The 23,908-nt window shown below is 40.6% G+C and overlaps 1 protein-coding gene across 1 annotated transcript in view; it reads right to left on the bottom strand.

Annotated features, from left to right (window-relative positions):
- MDGA2 (MAM domain containing glycosylphosphatidylinositol anchor 2) overlaps window positions 1–23,908 on the bottom strand; it is a 375,792-nt gene that overhangs the window by 133,653 nt on the left and 218,231 nt on the right. The window contains exons 6-7 of the mRNA XM_057403838.1: window positions 21,167–21,436; window positions 3,289–3,618 (exon numbers count right to left, since the gene is read on the bottom strand). Of these exons, the coding sequence (XP_057259821.1) occupies window positions 3,289–3,618; window positions 21,167–21,436 (600 nt within the window). The remainder of the gene's footprint in view (window positions 1–3,288; window positions 3,619–21,166; window positions 21,437–23,908) is intronic.

Here is a 23,908-nt window from a genome sequence, read left to right as displayed (position 1 = left end):
TAAGGTGCTAAATAAGGCTGATCCTAAATGCTGTTTTTCTTCCCCTGTTCTGATTTTCCTGAGCATCACAGGACAGTAAATTTGAGAGCTGGCATAATTCATCACTGCCTGCAGAAACTGTGATGAGATTATAGGTACAGCCATCTAATGGATGTTTCCAATAAATCCCATCAATTTCCCAAATGATTCCCCAGCAAGTACAGACAATGTAGCAGTTACTGTCTGCCAGATGGACAACGCATGACTGCACAAATGTCACTGTCCACTTCACCCTGACAATCAGGTAACAAAGTTTGCATGCCACTGCCATCCATCATGCCAAACTCAGCTCTTATCCTCTCAGTTCTTCACCTGTAAGATGTGCATTAATACGCATGAAGAACAAGTTTCTTTTGGTCAAAAGACAGGCTGTTCCCTTGTCCATGAATTCACTGATTAGTGTTTCCACTCTTACAGTCTTCATGGGATAACTGAGGCAAGAACTGAGCTCCGGCTCAGGAGTCTCTAGTCCAAGCCCCATCTCAAAGCATGGCCAGATAGAGGTCAGACCAGGCTGCTCAGGGCTTTATGAGGTCTTCAAAACCTCCCAGGATGGGGATCCCACAACGTCTCTATTCTCCCACTTGGATGAGAAACACTTGCTCCTTATATTCAGCCTGAACTTCAGCTCATGCCTGTTGCCTCTCACCTTCCCATTACACATTGTCGCAAAGAGCCCAGTTCCATCCTCTTGATACTTCCCTTGTAGGCAGGGGACAGCTGCTGTTAGGTACCCCAGGGCTGCCTCTTCTCTAGTCTGGATAAGCCATCAAGCCCCGGCCACTCATGATCAACTTCATGGTGTTTGCAGGACTTGCCCCAGTTTGCTGAAGCCTCTCCTGCATCAGGAGTCCAAAACTGGACATACTATTCATCAGCTCCCATTGCTGCTGCTCATGTCCACTCACTGCCTACCGGAATGCCACAGAGCTGCTCACTAGCTAGGCAGCTCCTGCCTGTACCACTGCAGCAGCCCTCCACAACACCCCAAGCTTATTACATTACTCCAACACAGTCATTCTGAAGTTCACTAAAAGCCCATAAAATTGCACAAAATCATTTCAGCAAAATAAATCATTCTGATTTATACTTACAAATTTACCAAAAATAAGTAAAATATTCAAGGCTCCCTGAACAGTAACACAAATAGAAAATAAGTAGCAAATAATAAAACAGGAACTAACTAAACTAAATGAATTTAATATTTTCCTCCTGTCTCTCAAGGTCTGTATATGTATACTTCATGTTTCTCTTATACAGACAATTTTTGACTCTATCAGTGAATTCAACTCTTTGCACCTTGTTTTCCATACACACTTCATGCCCAGTCCACCTCTCCAAATGATGTTTCACCAGTTTGGTTATAAAAATGCTATAAAAGACTGTGCTGAAGACTTCACAAAAGTCAAGGCAAGCAGCTTTCCTTTCCCTCCCTGTGCCCCCAGAGACAGTCTTCTTTATCTCAGCAGGCAAACAGGCTGGGTCAGGCACAGTTCACTTTTGACAATCCATGCTGGCTGCTTCCAGTCACTTCCTGATCCTTCACATCGGTTGACATGCTTTCTAGGACAACATTCTCCATGACCTTCCCAGGCACTAAAGTGGGGACGACTGGCCTGTACTCCCATGCATCTCCTTCTTCCCTTCTTGGAAGATAAAATTTCATTTTTTCCAGTCTTTGTTGGATCTCCTTAGGTCACTATGACTTTTAAAATAATAAAGTAGCCTTAAAGTGACACCGGTTACTTCCCTCAGGTACCTCCTATCCAGTGCCATGGGCTTACACAAGTCCATTTTACTTAAGCGGCCTCTAACTCAATCACATGACTATACTTCCCAGGCTTCTATCCAAACCAGAGGTCAGTCCTGCTTCATCTCCCTGTTGTATATAACATTCTTCATGAAACCCTTTAAGTGGGCAAACCCTCCAGATTCATGCCAGAAGTGATGTGGTGCTCAAGTGGGATATCATACTGAAGATGGACCGCAGGATCTTCTTTAAAATGTAAATGATAATTTACCATGAAAGTCATAAGAGAGCTGTTTAGATGTGACATGTACTTGCAAAGTATTAGTGATGTAAAATTTGGAGAATGGAACTCTGGATATAGTCTTTGAGGCAAAAGTGTTCATTTAATCTTTTTGAAAAAGTAGAAAGCATATACTTGAATGTGTGTGGTAAAAAGGGGTTAGAAGATGTCTATTAAACATTTTTCTTCTATGCCATAAAAATGCTTTCCAATGTGTTCTTTGTCATTTTCTAAACGACATGCACAGCGTGCCTCATCCCAGTGAATAACAAGCACAATCTGAGGAAAAGCACAGCAATGCTTCATATAAAAGACAATTTGGATACCAGATATAATACTGACACTATTCTGAAAAAAGAATTTTTTTTTAATTCTTCTCTATAGAAATTAACCAGCAACAACTTGTTTCTTCTTGGTTGTAACTAATTCTTGACAGAAAAGAAATTCTGCATTCAGAATGTTTTCTTGTTAATTTTATTAACATGCACTACCTCAGTTATTAAAGTCAACTACTGGGGGAAAAAGTCAATGAAATCTATTGGTTACAAACCAATAGATTAGTAACAAGGTAAAGACAAGCAGGCAATTACCTCTGCATTACACATTCCTACTCCATAGCACAAAATATTATCAGTCAAAGCAATAGGCAAGGCTCTAGCTCATCAAAGAGAGAGACATTTCAATCACTGATCTGGAAATTCAAGTAATAAATACCTTAAACTTTCTGCCTACTGGGAATAGCATGACTCACCAACATGTAATACGTAATCTTTAAGAAAAAAGAGCTCCTTCCTCCATGCTTGGTACTTCCTGTGGTTGGAGGGATTCCGCTTGGTTAACACAGCACCCTCCTGTTTCTCCTTGTAATTTCCTACTATCTATTTTTCATTACTCTGGATGACTTGAAGACTTAAATAAAGGCCAAAGTCCTTTTTGAAGTCTTAAATGAAAGCCAAACCCTTTCATAGAAGTAATAACTTTTCTGACAGTAAAAGAGAACATGTCTGGGTAAATCAGACACTAGCGTGTTCTTGGGAGAGTGCGCTAAATGCCACTTTCAGGTTTCTGTCCTTTAATCAAAGCAGCTCAGCCCCTTGATCTAGGAACTGCTTGGATATCCTTGTGGTGAGAAGTGTTCTGTGTATACACCCTTTTTCCCTGAGAAAGGCATAGGCTGCCTATATCCAAGTTAAACTGATATGAAAGAAAGCCTCTTTACCTGTACTGCTGGAGATGTTGACATCAATGCTGATATCTGATATGCCACCTCCTTTCAGAGACGCAACACACGTGTATGTCCCAAAGTCAGTGAATTTCAAGTCAATAATGTCCAGGTTTGTGGTGCCTGGTGAAACATCGGGGTCAGTCTGTGTAATAACCATCCTTTCAGAGCTTCTCAAGGGACGTCCATTCTTAAACCAGCTGAATGTAAGTTCTTCAGATGGGATGGCTTCCACCTGGCAGGAGATTTTCACCTCTCGCCCAATCTGGATGTTGTCATCTTTGTGATATGGGTCAGGGGTAATCCAAAACCGTCCTTTTTTTAAGGCTAAGAAATAATAATAAAAAAAGTTTACTATAATAAACTATGATTTATGCATATTCAAACTTTGCAAAGACTTACGCTTCACTTTATGCCTACATATGATTTTAATAGGGTCTGTAGCAATAGGACAAGGGGTAATGCTTGTTAACTAAAAGCAGGGACATACACCTTAGATATAAGGAGGAAATTTTCTACAATAAGGGTGGTGGGGCACTGGCACAAGTTTCGCAGAGAAGCTTTGAACACCCAATCCCTGGCAGTGTTGAAGGCCAGGCTGGACAGGGCTTTGAGCAATCTGGTCTAGTGGAAGGTGTCCCTGCCCATAGCAGTGGGGTTGGAACTGTATGAGCTTTAAGGTCCCTTCCAACCCCATTCCATTCAATGATGCTCGGGCAGTCACTGAAGCGTCTAAAGCACACATTTAGCACATGGTTCATTTTTTGTGGGATCAAATCTAATCAAATACCATCACAGAGTATACATTGCTAAAGTACCTGTCATTTCCAAAATGAAAAATAGGAAGTCAAAGCACCTAAATGAGGCTGAGCTGCTGACCACTGAAGAGCAACCAAAATAATTCATGAACCTTCAGTGTTTGTTACCTGTCTTGAGATATATTTACAAGCCCTTCTTCACCCCTGTGCTATCAGAGCACTGAGAAAGGAGAAAATACAGATATCAACCTAACCACTAATACAAACAGTAGTGTCATCTCCAATCTGTCTGGCAACAAACACAGCCGTGCAAAATAGCTCTGTGCCAGCTGATTAAATGAGAATAGGCAAGCACATGCCCGAGGCTACAGCCTGCCCTGGTTTACATAACCTGCTCCTTCCCTGTTGCAGCTGGGAGGACTCCCTTCATCCCACAGCTGTCCAGAGGCTGACTGCCCTACCCCACCAAATGGCAGACCATTGGTGGCCAACTGCATTGCCTTATTTAGGCAGGGAAACTGCTGCCAGTTCTAAAAGGTAAGGGGACTGAAAGTACATTTCTGGGCAGTGATCAATGGCAAAAGGCAAAAAGATGCTCTTGTGAGATGCAAGCACAGAGTCCATCATGAGCATCTTGCTTGCACTTCCCTGGCTGGGTCTCGCCAGATGAGGAAAACCCATCCCATGCTCACAGGAGAAACCTGAAGGTTGCACACACAGCTGAGAGAATAACATAATTTGGAGAAGCACAGTATATCTGAATGACCTCTATCTCCACCCAAAACTATTCAAGCCTACTATACAAACTTAATTAATTCCCTAAATTCTCTAACCCACAGCCAAGCAGAGTTAAGATAGTCTCAATGTTTCATATGGGAACCCCAAGGCAAATGAATGTTTTGAGGCAATCTCAAATGCAGGTCCAGCATTCAGGAGTAACCTATACCCATGCAGGGGCAGAACAACTCCGGAAAATGTTACTTCCCACCATCTTCCCAGCAAGACCAACACCTTTTATTAGCATTCCTTCAGCAATCTATTGGACAAGAGCAAAATAATACTGCAACTCATCTGATTTTTCTTGTCACTCTTTACATGAGCATAAAACTATCCAGAAACTATCACCATTTACATCAATAAAGTGACTGCTCTAAAGCAGTGTTGCTATGATACTTATTTTTGGAAGAGTGCTTCAGAATCTGCCATTAAATCTTTCAAATACACATATATTTTGATATACTGATACAAAATTCTACTTATACAATCACAAGGTCTCCCTCCCCCTATATATATATATATATATGTGCGTAAGTATGTATGCATGTTAAATATATGCTATCTCCAACCAGAAAGCTCCATAATGAAAATATCAGTCAGAAATGTTACAAGCAAATACCCAGGCTGAATGCAAGCACTGAAGACAAATTTAAGCCCATCATTTCTTGTTGTCATGCTGACTTCTGTTGAAGAGTTTCCCTCATTGCCCTTTTTTCCCCCACCCACTCTCTGCCCCCATCCATGCACAGTGCCCCACATGTGCAGCACTCCTTTTTGTCCTCAGATATTTATATGCTTACAGCAAATGAAGTCTGATACTGTTACAAATGGCAAAGTCTATAAGCTGAAAATTCCCCTGGATCCCATACTTTGAGTAATACGCACTTTTCACTTGCTGTATACAGAAAGTGTAACAACATCAAATGGAAATAGATGTATGAGGCACCAAGCAAGAAAGCACAATGCATCAGCTCCTTGCTTTATGAGTGCTGAAAATGCTAATTCAGACTCAGTTTTGTTAGCACATAGCTTGTTGAACAAAACAACTCTCTGGAGCTCACAAATGCCAGGCTGAATCAGCGCTTTCACAAGTTTGAAAAGAATTAACATTTAATTAATAATTAGTGTTTTTTTTCAATGTGGGAAAACAGTATAAAATTGGGCTACTTGTAGACAGCCCCTTACATATGGTGTGAGGAACTTCTTCCACTGTGGAAGCCAGCTCTTTTTATCAGAGAATGAAAAAATGCTGTATTTGTTGTACTGATTAGGTATGGCATGAAAGACACTTGTCTGGGTGCTGCTATTCAGTTGTAACCATGTATTCAAGAATCCAAGTTGTTGATATGTACTTAAAAATTTATTATTTCATTTAGTTAAGAAAGTGTCCTGAATTTTATTAAGATTAAATTTTTGCACCAGAATGCACTAGTCTTCACCAAGCGCATCTCGCTCCCTTTTAAAAGCTGCAGCTGGATCCCCAGGAAGCAGAGCAAACATTCACAAAGACGAACCATACATTATAAGACAGCTGGAAACAGCCACAGCAAGTAACTTTGAAACTTGAGCTGAACTTTTTTATTTGAAAATGGAAGAATAAACTATGCTTAGATACACAAACACCAATAAATATATTATGGAAATAGCTTTCAGACAGGGAAATAAACCCCACAACTTGATAGGCATGATGAGCGGCACATTTAAACCAGAATTAGTTGCTAGTAACCTCAATAAATTATTTTTATTTCCGATTATTTCTTCTTTGTTTTGAGTGCTCGCACAGACATTTCAGCAGTTTCTCAGTCCTATAAATAAACAAAAAGGTCTAATGGAAAAGTCACATCAACTTTCATCTGTCCTTTGTTACAATTAGTGTTACAATACTGTCTGCAAGCTAAGATAAAGGGTGCATGTTCACATGGCTTCAGAGTCACTAAGAGGTCTGGTTTGGGGGAATGGAGGAAGAAAAGGAATAGAGCAAAGTGACTTTTTCCTTCACTTCAGAAGTTCTGGAAACTTCCTGAGTTCTCAGTTCTCCTCTGAACTCCTTTTATTTGGATGTATGGAAAAATACTTAGCTCAGGTGTATGCTCTGCACAATTCTTTGGCGGTCAGATTACGCTGTAGCAGGTCAGGACAGTGGATGATCCAGAGACAGGACGTGCTGGGGTGTCCCTGCTCAGATCTTTGAACAAATGGTTATTATGGCAATGAAAGGCCCAGTTAAGATAGTCTCAGATCCAGAACCAGAAGGATTCCCCTTGACAAAATGACCTGGGGTCAGCAGACCTCTCCAGAGTGACTGCCTGCAGCAGGCTTGGGAAGACAAAGCCGTTTCTTGCAGGCTAGGTGTAGTCTTAGAAACACATACGCTAGATGTGGTCTCCAAAAAGACCTGACTGATTTACATTGTGTGTGACCTCTTGGGAACACCTGAGTTGAACCTGGTAATAGAAAAGTGATTTCTCTATGTATTCTGCACACAGGTTTGCATTCACGCTCAATCTCCATAAAACAATCGTTTGAATTATCCCCATCTGTAAGTCCTTGGACCATAATTTCCAGCCATACCCCTACATACTATCAAGTATATTGAAATCTGCAATGGATTCTGACTCTCGCTTTTCACTGTATTATCAGTTACATTTGAGACAGCATTTGAAGTTTTCCATGGGGTTAGATATAGTGACTGAAAGAGACACCATGTTAGCCAAAAAAATGTGTGAGATGGTGCTGCAGATGCTAACCACAGCTGCTTCCCAACAGAGACTTCAGAACATAATCAACATACAGGGGCAAAAAAATGGCAGCAAACATGCAAATAAGTCTGTAACTGTACTCTGAGACTCAGGAAAGTGCCAGTCTTTCTCCAAAGAGACCCCAAAGAACTATGATTTGATTGAATAAACAAAGATGAAACAATTCTTGTCCTCAAATTCCTCACAAAACTGTCTTTGCCCTCCCCCATTAATTACATTTCAAAGTAATAAAATGCATTTAATTATCTCAACTAACGTCTATTTGTATTCATCAGGTTAAGCTGTATCATCCCATCCCTACCCTGATTCAACTCCAGATCTTCCTTTAAAGCATTAGAATGTTCATATTTTTGCCAATGGACATTTCATGACATATGAATGGCATTAAACACCATTAACAGAATAAAGTAGCTGCAGTGCTATTTGCATGTTTGGTCATAATAACTATTGGCCATTGGCTGATTCTGAAGCTGACATAGAGCACTGAGGAATGCTTGGCTTTGTGTTTGCTGCTGTTTGTATCTGTGTGCAGCCACAGCAACACTAAGTTGCAGATCTGTGCAAATTACTGATTTTAACCTTGACTGAGCAGTTGGATACCACATGAGGTCCAGCCTCTGCGCACTCACCAGAAGAAGCTTTGCCTAATTTTGATTGCTCCCCTTCACATTTTGCTAAGACTATTGAGTGATTTTGTTTTAAGCAGTTCCCACTGAACAAGGTAAGAATGTCACCTGAATCTGCCATGCAGACATAAAGACCTGCCTGTGCCTTGGAGCACCACAAGTATGTTTTGGAGGTTTGCTAAACTCAGCATCCAGCATGTCACTTGTTTCTAGGCACCCAGCACTGGCATTTTATCAAGCAAGTGCAAATACCTTCACCTCCAGATCCAGCTGTCTTTCAGGATCCTCCAAAACCATTGAGAGAGAGTCTGGGTTTCAAATGCATCCTGTGTCAGGCAAGGCCAGATTTCACAGTCATTTGTCTGAATGATTAAGTGAATGAATGTATGAAACAAAGGAATCTGCTCAGGTACCACACCTTGGAAACTGCAGTGCAGTCCCTATTGTCCAGTTTATTTATCTTTATGTGAAAGCTCAGCATAAATAGATTTCTGTACTAAATAAAAAGTCATTCTCACTGAAAAAAGACTCAGGAAAACCTTCTCTGATATTTCTTTCTTCATTAACATGCATACCACTATCACATCCATTGAAGAAAAAAAAAAAAAGGTCCTATCATAAGCTCCAAAGTCTTTATTTTGGCCATAGGCAACAAAGCTGCTTCGTCTTCAGTGTTCTACAGGATATTGCCTTTAACTGTATTATCAAGGAGCTAAGCTGGGTAAAGACAATTTAACAACTGTCCAAGATATCTTTGTCATTGGTGAATATCACAGTGCAGTCTTTTAAACTTAATTCTGTTACAGTAAAATAAGTTTTGACACTATTTTGTGTATAAGGAACACTGAAAACTCAAATTTCTTTTGTCACCCAACAGAGGTTTTGAAAGGAAAATAACAAAGAGATCATTCAGTATTACAGTCTTCTAGCCTAATTCTAAAACAGAAGAGCAAAACCACACTCCAAGTAACAAAGTTTGCATATATCAACTCTCCATGTCAGTAACAACTGCGCTCTAGGAAAGGACAACTGCGGCACCCATAGTCCGCACACCAATACTGTACACAGACAAGCCTGCTCTGAAGTGTCCTATAGATAATGACTCCTGTTATTTTCTGATGGATGACTATCATCCATCATGTTCAGCACTGTTATGAACATGCAACCATGTATGGAAAATTTCAATAACAAATAGGAAACTACATTTACAAACAGAGATGCTTTTTAACACCACCCTGTTTCCCCAATGCAAAGGAATGTCTCAGCTTAAACTCAAGTTCAAGTGAACCTAAGATCCAACCTGGACATGTGCCTCATGCCACACTTCAGTCAAGCAACCTGTAGCCAGGTCAGGGGTAGAAAACTTTGCTCTATTGAATCTGGACCTCATGATGTATTGGTGGTTCTGAGTATGGAGCATGGTGTGACTCTTGGACAATAAATAATAAGAAGCTTCACTAATGAGATGCAGATGTTGAAATGGTAAGTTTGTTGAATAAAACCTTTGTCTCCGGCTGGTGCATTAAAAAGTCAATTTTCCAAACAGTAAGGGAAATAAGACTAAAGGATTTGGGAGAATAATATAAACAGGGGAAAAAATTATGTCAAAATTCAGTGTTACTTAAAGAAGATGCATTTAAGAAACAGTAAAATATGTGGTTAAAGGCTCAAACATCTTCTGGTGACTAATTAAAATAATGGATAGAGAAAAGAAAAGCTGCAGTTCACAGTTCCATCTGCAGTTCCTCATCATCGCTGTGCACTGAGCACTTCTAATTAGACAGAACACTGGCCACAAATTGAACCGCATAAACAGCAGCCTTGCGTGCTTGAGCTCTTCCCTCTGGATATGCCAAGGCTGCTGCAAGTCCTTCTGCTTCCTATTTTCACTGCTCACCTTTGGGTTTTTTTTGTGTTATTCTACCACTCAGCTACTATAATCACATTTTTTTGTAGTTTGTGTTTTTTTTTAAAATCAAAGATTGATTATGAAGCAACAAATCCTTCCACCCAGTTTTTGCTTTTCATCTCTGAATGATCTTGAAAACCATGCTGCACCACAGATCCGAAGGACCCATCCCCTCCCTGGGGTGTTTAAACTGAGTCTCAATAAACCATGCTAGATGTGGACTGGCAGCATCTGGAAGATCCACCATAGAGACCAAATCAAGGCACAATTCCATGTTTTTCAGTAAAAGTAGCCACCCTCCCCAGTCATTCTTGGAACCTGAAAAAGCAATAAACCCCCCAAAAACCAAAACTGGAAATACACCAACTTCTGCTTTGCTCTCCAGCCAGTTTGTAGGACCTAGAAACTCCTAGAGTGACCACCTTGTGCCTTGCCATAGGCTTCACCTTCTTCTTTTACAGAAATAACAAAATGGATGAAAAGAAAATAGATGGGATAGATCCCTCCAATCCCTCCACATCTTCTGCATAGCACAAGCCCACATTATTTTTAATAAAATACTCAAAGTCTCACTAGTTTGCCCACAGTGCTGCTGTATTTATTTTGTACTCTGTTACTCAGATTCTTTCTTGGCTGACAGGTAACCACAAGGTCTGCCAAGGTCATCATACTGTTTTATTTCTCCTCTAGGAGGGAAGCCTCTCTTACCTTATGGCTCATCTCCATAACCCTGTAACTGCTTGGTCCACTGCTGAGATACAGAAACTTTCTTAGTCTGAAAGGCAGTCTGAACGCTTTGCTCAAAATTCAAAAGTCAGTCTAACATCAAATAAAATTACCCAAAAGCTCTGCATAGAGCTAGCTTCACCTGCAATTGCAGCAAATAATGCTATTTGATGTTTTTGGATAAAAGAACTCTCTCCAGCAGAATATACACCTGCTCAGAGAGCAGGCAGGGTGCACCTTGATTGGGTCATAAGGAGAACATTAAAAACTAGTGTAACTACATAAATAGTCACAGAGCTTTTAGGGAGAATGCACTGATGTTGACTGCTCTCAAAATACAAATTTCTTAAGTAGGGTATTTAGGACTCTGAAAGGTATTTTTGACAAAATTATGCTGCCTGAATGTTGCCTATAGTCACCTTTCTATCCAAAGACAGACCTGTAAAGTCTTGCTAAAAAACTGACACATACACTCAGCATTTTACCAACAGTTCATTTTTTCTTCTGTCAACATGGTTTTTAAAAAAAGCTTTTTAAAACCTTAACTTTCAGTAGCTATCAGAACAATTAAGCTGTCAAACATCTTCTACTAGAGCATCTCCAAACTTTTTAATATCAAGTAGTTATTTGGCACTTACAAGATCACATGCATTCACATTTTCAGTTTAAATGCAAATACTGAAGAGAGATTTCAGGTTTTGTCTCTATTTTTATAAAAGCTTCTAATTTTTAAAAGAAAGATGATTTATTATTCTGGAGTTAACATGTGTCAGATGTCTGTTTTTACGTGTGCTCTAGTTAATTAGCTCCTATTTCTTTCACTGCTTTTCTTCTGAACGAAGAGGAGGTGTATACTTCTTTGTAATGAAGAAGATTTCAGTTTACAATTTACTCAGTATAGGATCCTTTAAATAGATGAAGCCAAGATCAAAGTAGGTAAAACACAGCATGGTTTCTCTTTTAACTGCTTTTAGAAGTAAATATTCAAGAGAAATAGGCATCAGTATAAGAGCGGAGACCTATAGGTACGTAGAAATACATCAGTGGGGAGGGTGTTCAGGAGGTCTCCAGGCCAATCTCCTGCTCAAATAAGGGCTAGATCTGAGCTAAAATGGGGTTGTTCAAGGCTTGAAAACCTCCAGGCATGGAGACTGAACAACCTTCTGCCTGTGGTTCCCCGACGGTGAAAACCAGGAGTCACCCCAGTGGTGTCACACCATTAAAAGCTGATTTGGGGAGGCAAAATCTGTTTTTTCTGCAGTGTCCTACAAGGGATCAGTACCAACTGCCTGGTGGAAGGTGGCTTTGATCAAGCATTTTAAGCACACACAGATAATGATTCAAACACATCTAGTTGGGTACATGAGGGTGAAATAGCAAAAAATGGTCAATAAGCAGAGGTGACAAACTGGCAGCTGGCATTCAGTACTTTCTGCAACCCCAAGCAGAACAAAAGAAAAAAACCCAAAACCCCACAAACAAAATAACCAACAAAACCACATATTTCCTATGCTACAAAATCTCACATTTATAGCTTGCCAAGAAGAGACAGGGAACACCATCCTGACCGGAGCAGTGGGCTAAGGGCTGCCCCATCCCATAGACTGCCTAACTCATAGGCAAATGGGAGCTACACAAGTCTTATTACAAGTCAGACAAGAACTGGGATATAAATTAAACAATTCAGAAGACAAGAACTGGGATATAAATTAAACAATTCAGAGAAGCTGACACAATCCCCAGTGGGCTGTGCACATGCCAAGCAAATTATAAATCCTCTGAACAGTACAGCTGGGTGTTTTCCCAGGCTAATGCCTTTAATTCTTGTGCCAATACTGTAAAAAAAAAAAAAAAAAAAAATGGAAAAGCCTCGCTAAGTTTTCCTGGATGCCCAAAAGTAATACATTGCTAATCCTCACTCTTCTCTTTGCCCACACACTGCAAACGAAACTGGCACACAGTACTTGTCTTTCCTCCAAAACCTAGAGCAAACCCCCAGTTTCCAAGGCTCCCATAATGGACTACCCCCACCTCCTGCTTCTTGTGTGGCTCAACAGCTTTATTCAACTGCAGGATTTCATTAGAGCCTGGATTTGTACCAACATGGGATGCATTCCCCTTCAACAGTTTGTTTTTATTTCACAGTTCAGTGCCTCAAAAATTAATAGGGACCCCATCAAACTTTCCAAAATGGTTTGTCAGACTGGGCAAAGACCTACCAATCTCATTCACATCTGCCTGATGCATCACAAGTACCTTAAAACACATTTCAAGGTCATCAAAGTGTCTTGGTAACATCAGAACAAAACACTGTGCACTGTTCTCTCTTCTGTTTCCCGTGAAGATAAATCAAAACTTTGAAAAAGTACATTTTTTCTGCCAAAATAATGCTTTTAAGACTACACAGACCTCATTACATATTAATCAGCCAATATCTAAGACAATAACAAACTATGATGCCACACCTCTGCAAAACAAATTTATCATGCATTAGTAGTTAATAATTGTTAGCTAACCAAAAGTAAGGATAAATTTAATTTCCCTGCCCCCAATGAAGAATGAACATGGTGACATGAAGCAGCCACAAGGCAAGGGCCAGATTAAGAGAGATCAAATTAATACTACCTCTTGAAACCTCCTCTGATAATACCTTTATATATATGTATTGCTCCTTTATATATATGTATTGCTCAGCAGGGAACATGCAACAATTTGCAGAGCATCAAACCTATGTAAAAATAAAATTTCTGTACACAAAAATTCTGGAAAGTCCTAATGAAAGAGCAGAAGAATCAATAAACCATCTACATTTTTATATGAAACCATTTTATGAACTCATCCATGATACACTCCAGGCTGGGAGACAGTGTACATACCTGAGAGTGCTATTGCAGACAATAAAAATAAATGGACTTATTCAACTCTGAAGCTCAACTTTTTTACACATTCATTCTCAGAGCTGTAAACTTTTAGGATAGCATGCTGGTAACTTATGATTGTAGCAACCCAATGGATGTGCTGTAAGATCAGGTCTTCTAGACTAAAATCTTATCTCACTGAAATTGCATTCACAGGTTACACCTCCAGGTGGAAGAATCAGAATTGGCTGGCTTTTTCTTTTTTTGGACTAAACTGTACTCATGCTTAAAAATCTGGAAGAGGCCCCAGGGAGATGCCTGCAGAGGCACTGGCTCCCACAGGGAGCTGCGAGGGCTGTGTGGGGTGGGAGACCAAGCTGACGTCCAGTCTACAATTTACAGAACTATTCTTCAACTACTGCAGGGGTCTATCCCAGAGCCCATTTGCAAACAGTTTTAAAAGGTCCATTTAAACCCCACACCAGAGGAAGGCAGTTTGTCCTGTCCAACAAGACACAAGAGAAACTAAGCAAGGTGGTGAGTGCTGTTAAAACCAAGAGTTAAGTAAATGCTTATGATTATGATAAAAAAATACACATTGGCATAATGCAAGAGGGAGGACAGGGAGGGCACCTGGCCAGGTGAAGGTGCCAACTGCCATGGTGGTTCATCAAAAACAAAGCCAGCCTTCCATGCCAGCATGGCATCAGCAAATCTTGTCTGATGCCATTCCACAGCAAAGCCCCATCCCTGGAAATGTTCAAGTCCAGGCTGGACGGAGCTTTGAGCAACCTGGTCCAGGGGAAGGTGCCCCTGCCCATAGCAGGAGGGTTTGAACTAGATAATCTTTAAGGTCCCTTCCAACCTAGACAATTCTAGGATTCAGGATTCTATGAAAGCTACTTTCAAGTGATGGCAAACCTACCCCAGGCATTGGCTGTAATGGCACTGAGATTGGATCTCAGTGTCAGAGCAGTTAGATATGGGAAGAGACTCCTGGGAAGAGCTGGGAGGGTTCTGAAAGAAACCTCTGGAAATTGCAAGTAGAGTTAGTCATTTGGAAAAAAAAAAAAAAAAAAAATGAAAGAAAAAAAGAAAAGGAAAAAGAAGATTGTACAAGAGATGAGATGAAATGGGTGCCTGTGATAAAGACAGATGTCCTTATCTGGTATATGAATTTCAAAACCTTGGTACATTCATGAATTCACACTTGATTTCTAGTCTGTCCCAAGAAAGCGTCACCATTAATGGGTACTGAAAGACAGAACAGGAGTTGCTGAATTTCCAACCTACTGAAACATCCTGAGGAGCTCATCTCTGCCAGCAGCACCCGCAGCCTGCAGCACCCACAGCTCTGCAGCACCACACACAAAGAAGCTCCATGTGTCTGCATGGCCCCTCATTAGGAAGTCAACGGTGGCCATCTCTGTGGTGTAGTAATGCCCATTTTATGTGTATGGATATTTGCCAAGCCTTTTGGCTTTCTCCAGCTATGAAATAAGCACTAGTATAATCAGTCTGCGGTGAGACCTTCCCAGAATACAGAGAGATGGAAAAGAAGAAGGAAAAAAACCCCAAAGGTCCTTCTGCATGTTGTACAGAAAACACAACATTTTAGACTTGGCATTCCAGAGCCAGCATCTCCAAACAGTGCTCACAGCATCACAGATGATGCCATTTAACAGTTATGAGTGTCAAATGGATACATGACTCGGCCAGCATCCACCACAACTACTGGGGTGATGGCTGTCATGGGTGCTGCCAAAACCCAATTTCCACCTCTTGAATAAAACTTGTGAGCATTGCCTCTGTTCTGGTCCTCAGTATCAGCCCACGGGAGCCCTGCTCACATTTCAATTAACAGCATTTGAGGATCTGAGGGGTGACAGCAGAGGTGCTGATGTGTAACCAGACAGTCTTATTTTTATCCTTTACTTCATGCAACTGCTAAACCAGCCAACCAGGGAAATTCCTAATAAAAAGTTCTGGGATAAACAGAGCTGTTGCAGGAAAGCAGAGGAGTAAGCGGGTGTGAGAGAACAGACATCAGTAATACCGGTAATACTGTAAAGATATATTTTTTCAACTCTATTACAAAAGCAACAAAATTTTCACTTATTTCCCAATGCTCATCTTTTTTCTTTTTTTTCTTCCTTCCTTTCCCCCTCCCTCTTCACCTTCTTATTAGCAGTCACTACCACACAGTTCACATACCGTTTTAAAAGATGTAATACAATAGGTACTTCCAGCAATTTTGGCCTTTAAATGCATTTCCCCAGAGTGCTTTTTGGTCAGAAAAAGCTTCTGTGCTAATGCTGATCACAGGTCATTACTTTATATTTAAACTGACAGGGAATCCCACCCCTTTGAAAAATTAACTCTAAATACTGTGTTTCCACTTCATGGAAGGAAAAAGTCACACAATCAGAATCAACTGGCACTAAAAAAATGTTGCAGTTTCAATGGAAGAGAGAAAGTGATCTTTTTCAAGAATGCAATAGGAGGAGTTGTTGATGAAGCAATAAAGTTGGTATATGCTGACACCCTTCCAAACCATTTCAGTGCTCAATACTGAAAACCTGTAAGAATGTAAACGTTTTTAGACCTATAAAACTTTTCTCTGACTCTACCTTTTTCCCAGTCTGATGTGCAGGTGCTTTTTAAAGATGCCACCCATTTTTGCTCTCTTACTAGATGGAGAAGCCACCTTACATCCTTCATCATCAAAAGCCTTTAATTCTGCATTAACATACTGGTAGTTACAGAGAGATTTTATTTTCATTATCCCTTTCACAGTGTCTTTAGAATATTTATTCTTCCATGCTCTCATAATTCTGAGTACCCAGTCTGAGTCATGTTGAAAATGTATAATTTTCCAGAAGCTGCAGACATACGATTATCTTGATTCCTGCCTCTTTTGACATTTCCAATCGTCACCCAAAATCTCTATGGTGTTGTAATGATCATGTTTTTATGTAGCATCTTACAGATTACAAGGCTAATATTACCATTTCTCTTCTTCTCTTACCATTTCTCTGCTTCCCTCCCCAAATATGCATTGAAGAGAGAATTCTGAAGGAGTAAAATAACCTCCAACAGCGAAGTCTAAAAGCTCCTCAGGCTGTAAGTTTCCTGGGACATGGGATAAGTTGGATGTCCAACTTTCCATGCCACATCAAGGCAAAGAACTGAGTCTGGGGCCGTATCAGAGGTGAGGTCTCTCACTACCAAGCTCCTGGAAATAATGTGAAGTCTTCTCTGTGTAGCCGTGTGTGCACGGGACCTGAAGAAGTATCCATATCACCACTTGTGTTGGCCAAAGGGCTATAAGCAAGCAAGGTTTTGCATTTTAACACAAATTTATGTGCATGTATGTTTCCTTCTTATTTAATTAACAAAAGATCCCTACGAAGACTATCATTCACTTGTTGAGACCAACAGAGGTATGTAGTGACAAATTCATGATGAAAGAAAATTAACAGAAATATCCTGGGTGAGAAAGAACTCTGAAAGAAGTGCAACAGATTTCCCCCATCCTGGTCTTTATGACTAATCTTCATTACATCAGAGAAACTTCTTTTTTTCTCTACCATGGAAAAATCAGAAAAACAAAACACCCTCCAAGTAAGCACAACTAAAAATGCATACATCAGACATGAAGGTTGAAGTTTGTTGGGAGCTTTGTCTGGAGGGGGTATGTTGGATTTGATACCTGAGAGAGCTTTTTAAGAGAATGATAAAGCCATCAAGTATTACTAGAATGAGAGGAGTCAAGATTCCCTTAGAGTGTCCTCTGCTTTCTGACGGTTTTGTCTAGAAATATGTTATGGGAAGCTATTCTAATCATCAGACTGAGAGCAGGATGTGAAGATGCCACTAATGAGAACACCCACCAATAATCATATGCTAGCAGACTTGCAATCATTTAAAGAACTCATTAATCTAAAGAAAATACTTAGAAAGAAACTTTCATAATTAGAATTGGTAAGCAGCCAGCTTTGCTAAAATGAGAGAGCATTTCTTCTTTCTCTGGTTTGACTCAAGACACCTTGATGGATGACAATGCCTTTGATGGAATGAAATATTCTCCAATAACTTTGGGTAGAGCTAAGCTGACAATGACATTCTTTAAAACGCCTGTATTTCACAGAGCTTCTCACTAAGATTTCGACAGGTAAACAATACATGGTTGCTGATTTGCCTCTAGTGAGCTCCCATTGATAACAAATGGAGGAAATGAAGGATACTGCATTATGTTTGTGCCTCTTCAGAAAGGTGGTGTGGTTCTCAAAACGATTTATCATCTCAGCAAAACTTTCACTAACATTAACTGATGTCTGAAAGGGAAAGGCCCTAACACAACAGCTCAGCAGAACAAATAGAGCAGAGTTTGCAGCTTACAACTTTCTTGAGAAAGGGGTATCTTTAAAGGATGTTGCTTTATCTGCAAGTATTAATTTAACTGCTTAAGGGGGCAGGGTATGAGAGAGTCTTTTCCCTCAGCAGCTGTGTGCAGCACCTGTTGTTTTGCAAGGGATTCACATTCATCTGAACTTGTGAGTAAGCACTCTTTGTTTTTATAGAAAGATTTATAACTCCTTTTAAGCTATACAGGCCAAAAGAGAACTAACAAATAAATAAATAAACAGTAACCCAAAAGACAATTATGACCAAACGGGCTCCTTGCTGCAATGGCAGCTTCAGTCTGTTTTTTATATTACGAATAGGTATCTCCTTCTGGGCCAATGCCCACTTGAAGTGGGGGAAACAAAGTAGCAGTGGAAAAACAAAGAACATATTAAATGTTTATGTATATTAGGAGGCTTCCAGAGAACTCCTGGGAGCTAACTGATGGAAAGCAAAGCACTGAGACCATTAGCAGCACCCATTATCCCACCACTCTTTCAGCAGCACATGGCAATTGCAGAAATTACTTATTTACACGGTGAAGTAGCAGCGAACACTCATTACACAGCACTTCCATGCAGGCGCATTTTGCACCATCTCTCAGGTGACACATATTTGCCTAAGCTGTCGTAGCTGGTCATCCTGCACTTTCACTGTATTTTCCCCCACTTTTTAAGGGTCTCTGAAATGACTGATGGAGGAGCACAGACCTGAATACACTTTGGCACCACAATGCCTGAATCTACTTATGAATTCACAGCCTCATCTGGTGCCTCAGTTGCTTACTGATCCACATAATTTCTGGCCTTCAAAAAAGATAAATTACTTTTATTACTGACTTATTTACTTTTTGTTGTTTCATTCTGGATTATTCTGGGTTCAGAGGTTTTCAGTATTTTTAAAGGTGTGGTGGTCGTACAGTGTCATTCCCAGTGGGTTCACAGTCAGATCTGGTGGATAGTCACAGACGTGGGCAGTAAGCCACAAAAACAGGAAAGTGTATGCACTTTTAGATAAATGCACGGTGAAATATAGTGAATTTTAAAGGGAAAAAAAGTTATTCTGAGCCCTGATGATGTTTTGAGAAAAACAACATTTCTTTCGGGGTAAGATTATTTTCTAATCCTGAGACTGGAAATCCACCTGACAGAAGATATGAACTCCATTTTCCAAGTGCTTCTGCTGCAAAGCTTAGCTGCTATTTCAAGTAAATATTCTTTTCTCTTCAGCTGCTATGTGAAAATTCTGATATGCAACAACGAAATAAGGGGTGAAATCAAGAGAAACAGTGAGCTACACACAAAAAGCTAAGAAATATATACACAATGTAGAATCAAATGGACTTGATGATCTTAAAGGTCTTTTCCAACCTATTTGATTCTAAGATTCAAAACTCTGATACAAAATTTCTGTTATATTTTATTCCTAAACTCAGCATCACTTTTAGTAAAGATAAAACTGGAATAAAGGTTGGGTTGTTTTTTTTTTCCTAAAAGACAGTTCTTCCCCTTTAACAGAAATAATAAGGCAAAAATCATAGCAGGAAGTAATGTATTTGGGCTAGAAGGGAACTGTGCTTCCTGTATTTAATGGGTTGTTCCTCATTGCAATCCCTTCTCAGAATCAACAGGGCCATATGGCAAAGAGGAAGGAAAAAGCCATCTCAAATGTTTTAATGATAGTTTGTTCAACATCTTGCAGCTCCTAGGCATCTCATAGGCATGGTCTTTTATAAATAAAATTGTGATGGCATATTTTTATTATGCTATGACTCATGAAATTTGTATCTGCAGGGAGCTGGAGACTTTAGCTTTTCCTCTGGGCTTTCCAGTGCTGTCTGCTGGGTCAATTAAAATATCAAGATTTCTTTTCCAACAAAACCTTTTCTCCCTTTGCTTATTCCAAGTGTTTCACTCACATCTCCCCTGCACAACCTCATCACTATTGTAAATCACAGCAAATTAATGTCGATGCTGGTTCCTGAAACAAGACTGCTTTTGCCTCTTGACAACAAAACCCCTAAGACAAATGTCAAAAATTCAAATGGAAATAGAGTATTAAAAACAAATCTGTTGACATCTCCTGATAAAATCCTGCAGATCTAGGCTGATGCAATGCTCCCTAGCTGACCCTTGGAATAGAAATAGCTTCTAATTCTTCATCTTGCTAAAGACTGTATGTTGGGCAATAAAGAAGTGAACAGAGGTTATGGCTTCCATAAAATATTCACACCAGTGGCTCTTCATACAGAACTTTCTCCTGAGAATGATTAATCACATGCTATTATTTGAAGTTCCTATATCGTGGGAGTTCATGTTTCACTACCATTCACAGACTGGATTACAGAAAATTAGTTTCAGACAAACTGTTTGGTTCAGGTAGATTAGTTCACTCCGATTACGCCTATCAGCCAATTGAACTCTTTCTTCAAACAAAATGGCCATGTCCCTGGGGTTATCCAGAAAGTGATAAACTGGGGAGAGTTTCTCTCCACCTGGCAGTAATTGTTCTGCAAGTGCTCTTCCCTTACTTGTATCTAAGACAGACATTTATCCTGCTATTTAGTATAATTAAAGCATAGATACTAATGTAAAGCTCCTACCCAGGGAGCAGTTGTCTGATGGCAGCAGATTCACAGCATGCACAACAGCTTTAATTTCAATAACATGTTCAGCTGATGAGGAGGAAGAAAAAGGTGACATAGGTAACAACATCTCCAGGAGCTCAGGATGCATTCGCGGCCAAGACAGTCTATGCAAGGGACCAGCACAGGCACTGCCCAAAAGATGTGGTGTCCTTTGGCACTTATGTCTCTAACAGTTTGGATGCGAGAGCTGCTGCATCTCCGTAATACAAACAGGAATGACGCTACCCTTGTTCCAAACAAGGGATTTGAGCCCAGCACAAGAGCCACTAGTTTATCTCATACATGATTAGAAATTACCAGAAATACATACGGAAACAGGACACCACTACATGAACACTGCTATCCCATCCAATTAGGATTCCATTAATCTCTCAAGATAAAGGTTCATAGTTTGCCAGCTCAACTTACCTCTTACGATGATATTGGTGGACTTTTTTGCAGGATTTCCAACATTGTTATTGGCGATGCAACTGTATGTGCCAGCATCTTCTGACGTGATGGCAGGTATTGTTAAAGTGCCACCATTCAGCACCGTCTTCTCGGGCAGGATGCCGGCAGACCTCACCCACGTCAGGCTAGGGGCTGGCTCCCCTCCTGTCGTCACACAGACTAAGGTGATTGCTTCTCCAGGGTTCACCACTATCGGGTCATCCACAAGAAGCTTAATAGAAGGTGATGCTGTAAAATACAAGAGGAAGAGAAAGGTGTAGCAGGGCTGCATCTGTGGTATTGCCTAGTCCTGACAAGCGCATTCAAGCCAACAGAGATCAGCAAAGGCACATCAGCTACAGTGCTCTCCGCACCAATACGTGTCCTCTGAGCAGGGTGCATCCCCATCCCAATGCTCCCTCTAAAACCACATTTCTCACCCGGATCTGTACCCTGCTCAGTCATCATCCTTCACCTTGCTGTCAAACCGCAAGTGAGGATTTATGTATGGACAACCCTGCAGCTAGGCTTGGGAAGCAATGTATAATGTATGGGACCAGTGCCAGCACACTGGATTTTAAGCCCTGGAAGAAAGGAATTAGTAACAATCTTGTTATTTGGCATAGAAAGCATGTTGTGCTCTTCAAGTCAGACTCTACCCATTGAAAACCAGCCCTCTTAATCCACCTGCCTCCCCACTGAACTCCTTGGGACTTGTCTGCCAACTGAGATGGTTTTGTAGGGTTTGAGTTGGGTCTGTTGACTCAGGAAGAGTCACCTCCCCTGGTACATCATCTCCTTGCACATGGAGAAACTGAAGAGTTCAGCACAAATGCTTTTTTCATCTGTATGGGATGTGAAACCTGCAGCTAACAGCACCAGCAGAAAGTGTGGCCACAGCTCCATCTCCTCACAGACACACAAGAAATGTGCAGGCTTGGGTCTCTACTAGCCTGTAGGACACAAGCATAAAGGTGAAGGATTGAAATTTTGAGCAAAGAATACCAGGAAAAAGGAACAATAAAAAAAGAAATAAAAATGTTACAATCAAAAATTGTATCACAATCCTCATTACCACAGAGATATATTCCTATGTGTTCTGCTTTATATATGAAATATTGAGGAATACACACTAATCACTAAAGGCAAATACAAGAGCCAACTACAAAATAAGAGTTTTCTTTATTTGGAGTTCACCCAAAAGGAATTACCTTTCTCTGCACACAAATGGGAAGCATTTCATTTATACCTACAAAAGCAAGAGTGAATAGGCAACCTCCAGACAGAAAAGCACTTGAAGAGAGCAGGAGAGCAAAGATTTACAGGCAAATCCCCCTGTTCCAGCTCCTCCCAGTTTGGGACCCTGCAGATAATTCCCAGGTTCATGTAACCAACTTAAAGTTGAAAAAACTGAGTGGATGGCTAAAAATACAGACAGAAAACAAGTCAGCACTGCCTACTGTCAATGTCTCTGCTTACATCCTCTGATCTCTCATTCTTTCATCAGTTCATGCATCCATCAGCTAAGGGACCTCTGTCTTGCGATTAGAGGTACAAAACTGGGCAGTATGTCGTGTTTCATGATTAAAGAGATTTTGCTTAGGCAAAGGTGACAGGACAGAAGCAGGGATGCAGGTACTGTACTCACTGTGCAACTAGAACTGAGGTCCAAACCTGTAGGGTCATCACCAACCAGGGCATAGCACTCAGCTGATCCTTCTTTCTTTGTCCTTCCCTCCCTCCTGAGTTTAATGATTTTTCCTGAACACCTCTGGCAAGCAGCTGCTTTCTACTCTCACTAAACATCAAGTCATGAGGCAGGGAACAAGAGAACCACAAATAATGCTTCAAAACTTAGAACAAAAGATGAAAGCTCCAACAATGTCAACCCAACCTTACCATAATGGCCTCATAATCCTCCAGATGAAAGGGGGCCCTTTGTCGTCCTTCAGGTAAAGAGACAAAGACAGCAGCTGACGTGATAAAAATGCTGTGATACATCCCTTTCATCACAGCACTCAAATCAGTAAGTACATGAAAATTACGGTTTGCATACAGCAATTCCTCTTTACTTACACCGCACATTACACTTAACTACAACCTATCTCACTAGACAAACACAAACAAAAATTCAGCAATACACTCAACTATTAAAAGCCAGATCTAAATCAAAGAATATTAAGAAATTCAGAAGAGATATAAAGGTATCCTGCAAATGAAACTCAGTGTAGCATGTAAAGGGTCAAATGCCTATTATGAATGGAATATGGATCCACAGCAACAATGAGATATTATTTTGGTTATTTCTTTGCTTGCAATCCTATACATGTTCTGCACTGTATCGCAATGCATCAGTAACAGAGAACCTCTTATTTTCAGCTTTAGGATGCAACTGAGGACAGAACTCGTCCACTGCACAGCTTGCCTCATTTATTGTCATGGGTACACTGCCAAATTCTGGCCTAGGAATGGAGAGACTGGAGGTTTCCGGCTGGTCACTGGGACTTTGTCCTTCCACCGCTGCAGCACACTCAGCCCCATCACCAGCCCCACACTTGCCCATCTCTGACATAATAACCGCCACTCCCGATGTCACCAACATCAACCTCTCCTCCTTCCAGCCAGGGATGAGGAGAGGTGGAACTCAACACCCACATGCCAAACATGAGTCTGAGACCTGTGATTTTTTGTCACAGCTCTGACTGCCTGTCAGAAAGGAAA

The sequence above is a fragment of the Pezoporus wallicus genome, unplaced genomic scaffold (assembly GCF_028554395.1).
Source record: "Pezoporus wallicus isolate ANWC-B61680 ecotype Strahan unplaced genomic scaffold, APGP_CSIRO_Pwel_v1 contig_7227, whole genome shotgun sequence".
In the NCBI taxonomy this organism is placed as follows: Eukaryota; Metazoa; Chordata; class Aves; order Psittaciformes; family Psittacidae; genus Pezoporus; species Pezoporus wallicus.
The sequence above is the reverse complement of the archived record's forward strand: the minus strand, read 5'-3'. Positions and strand labels throughout refer to the sequence as shown.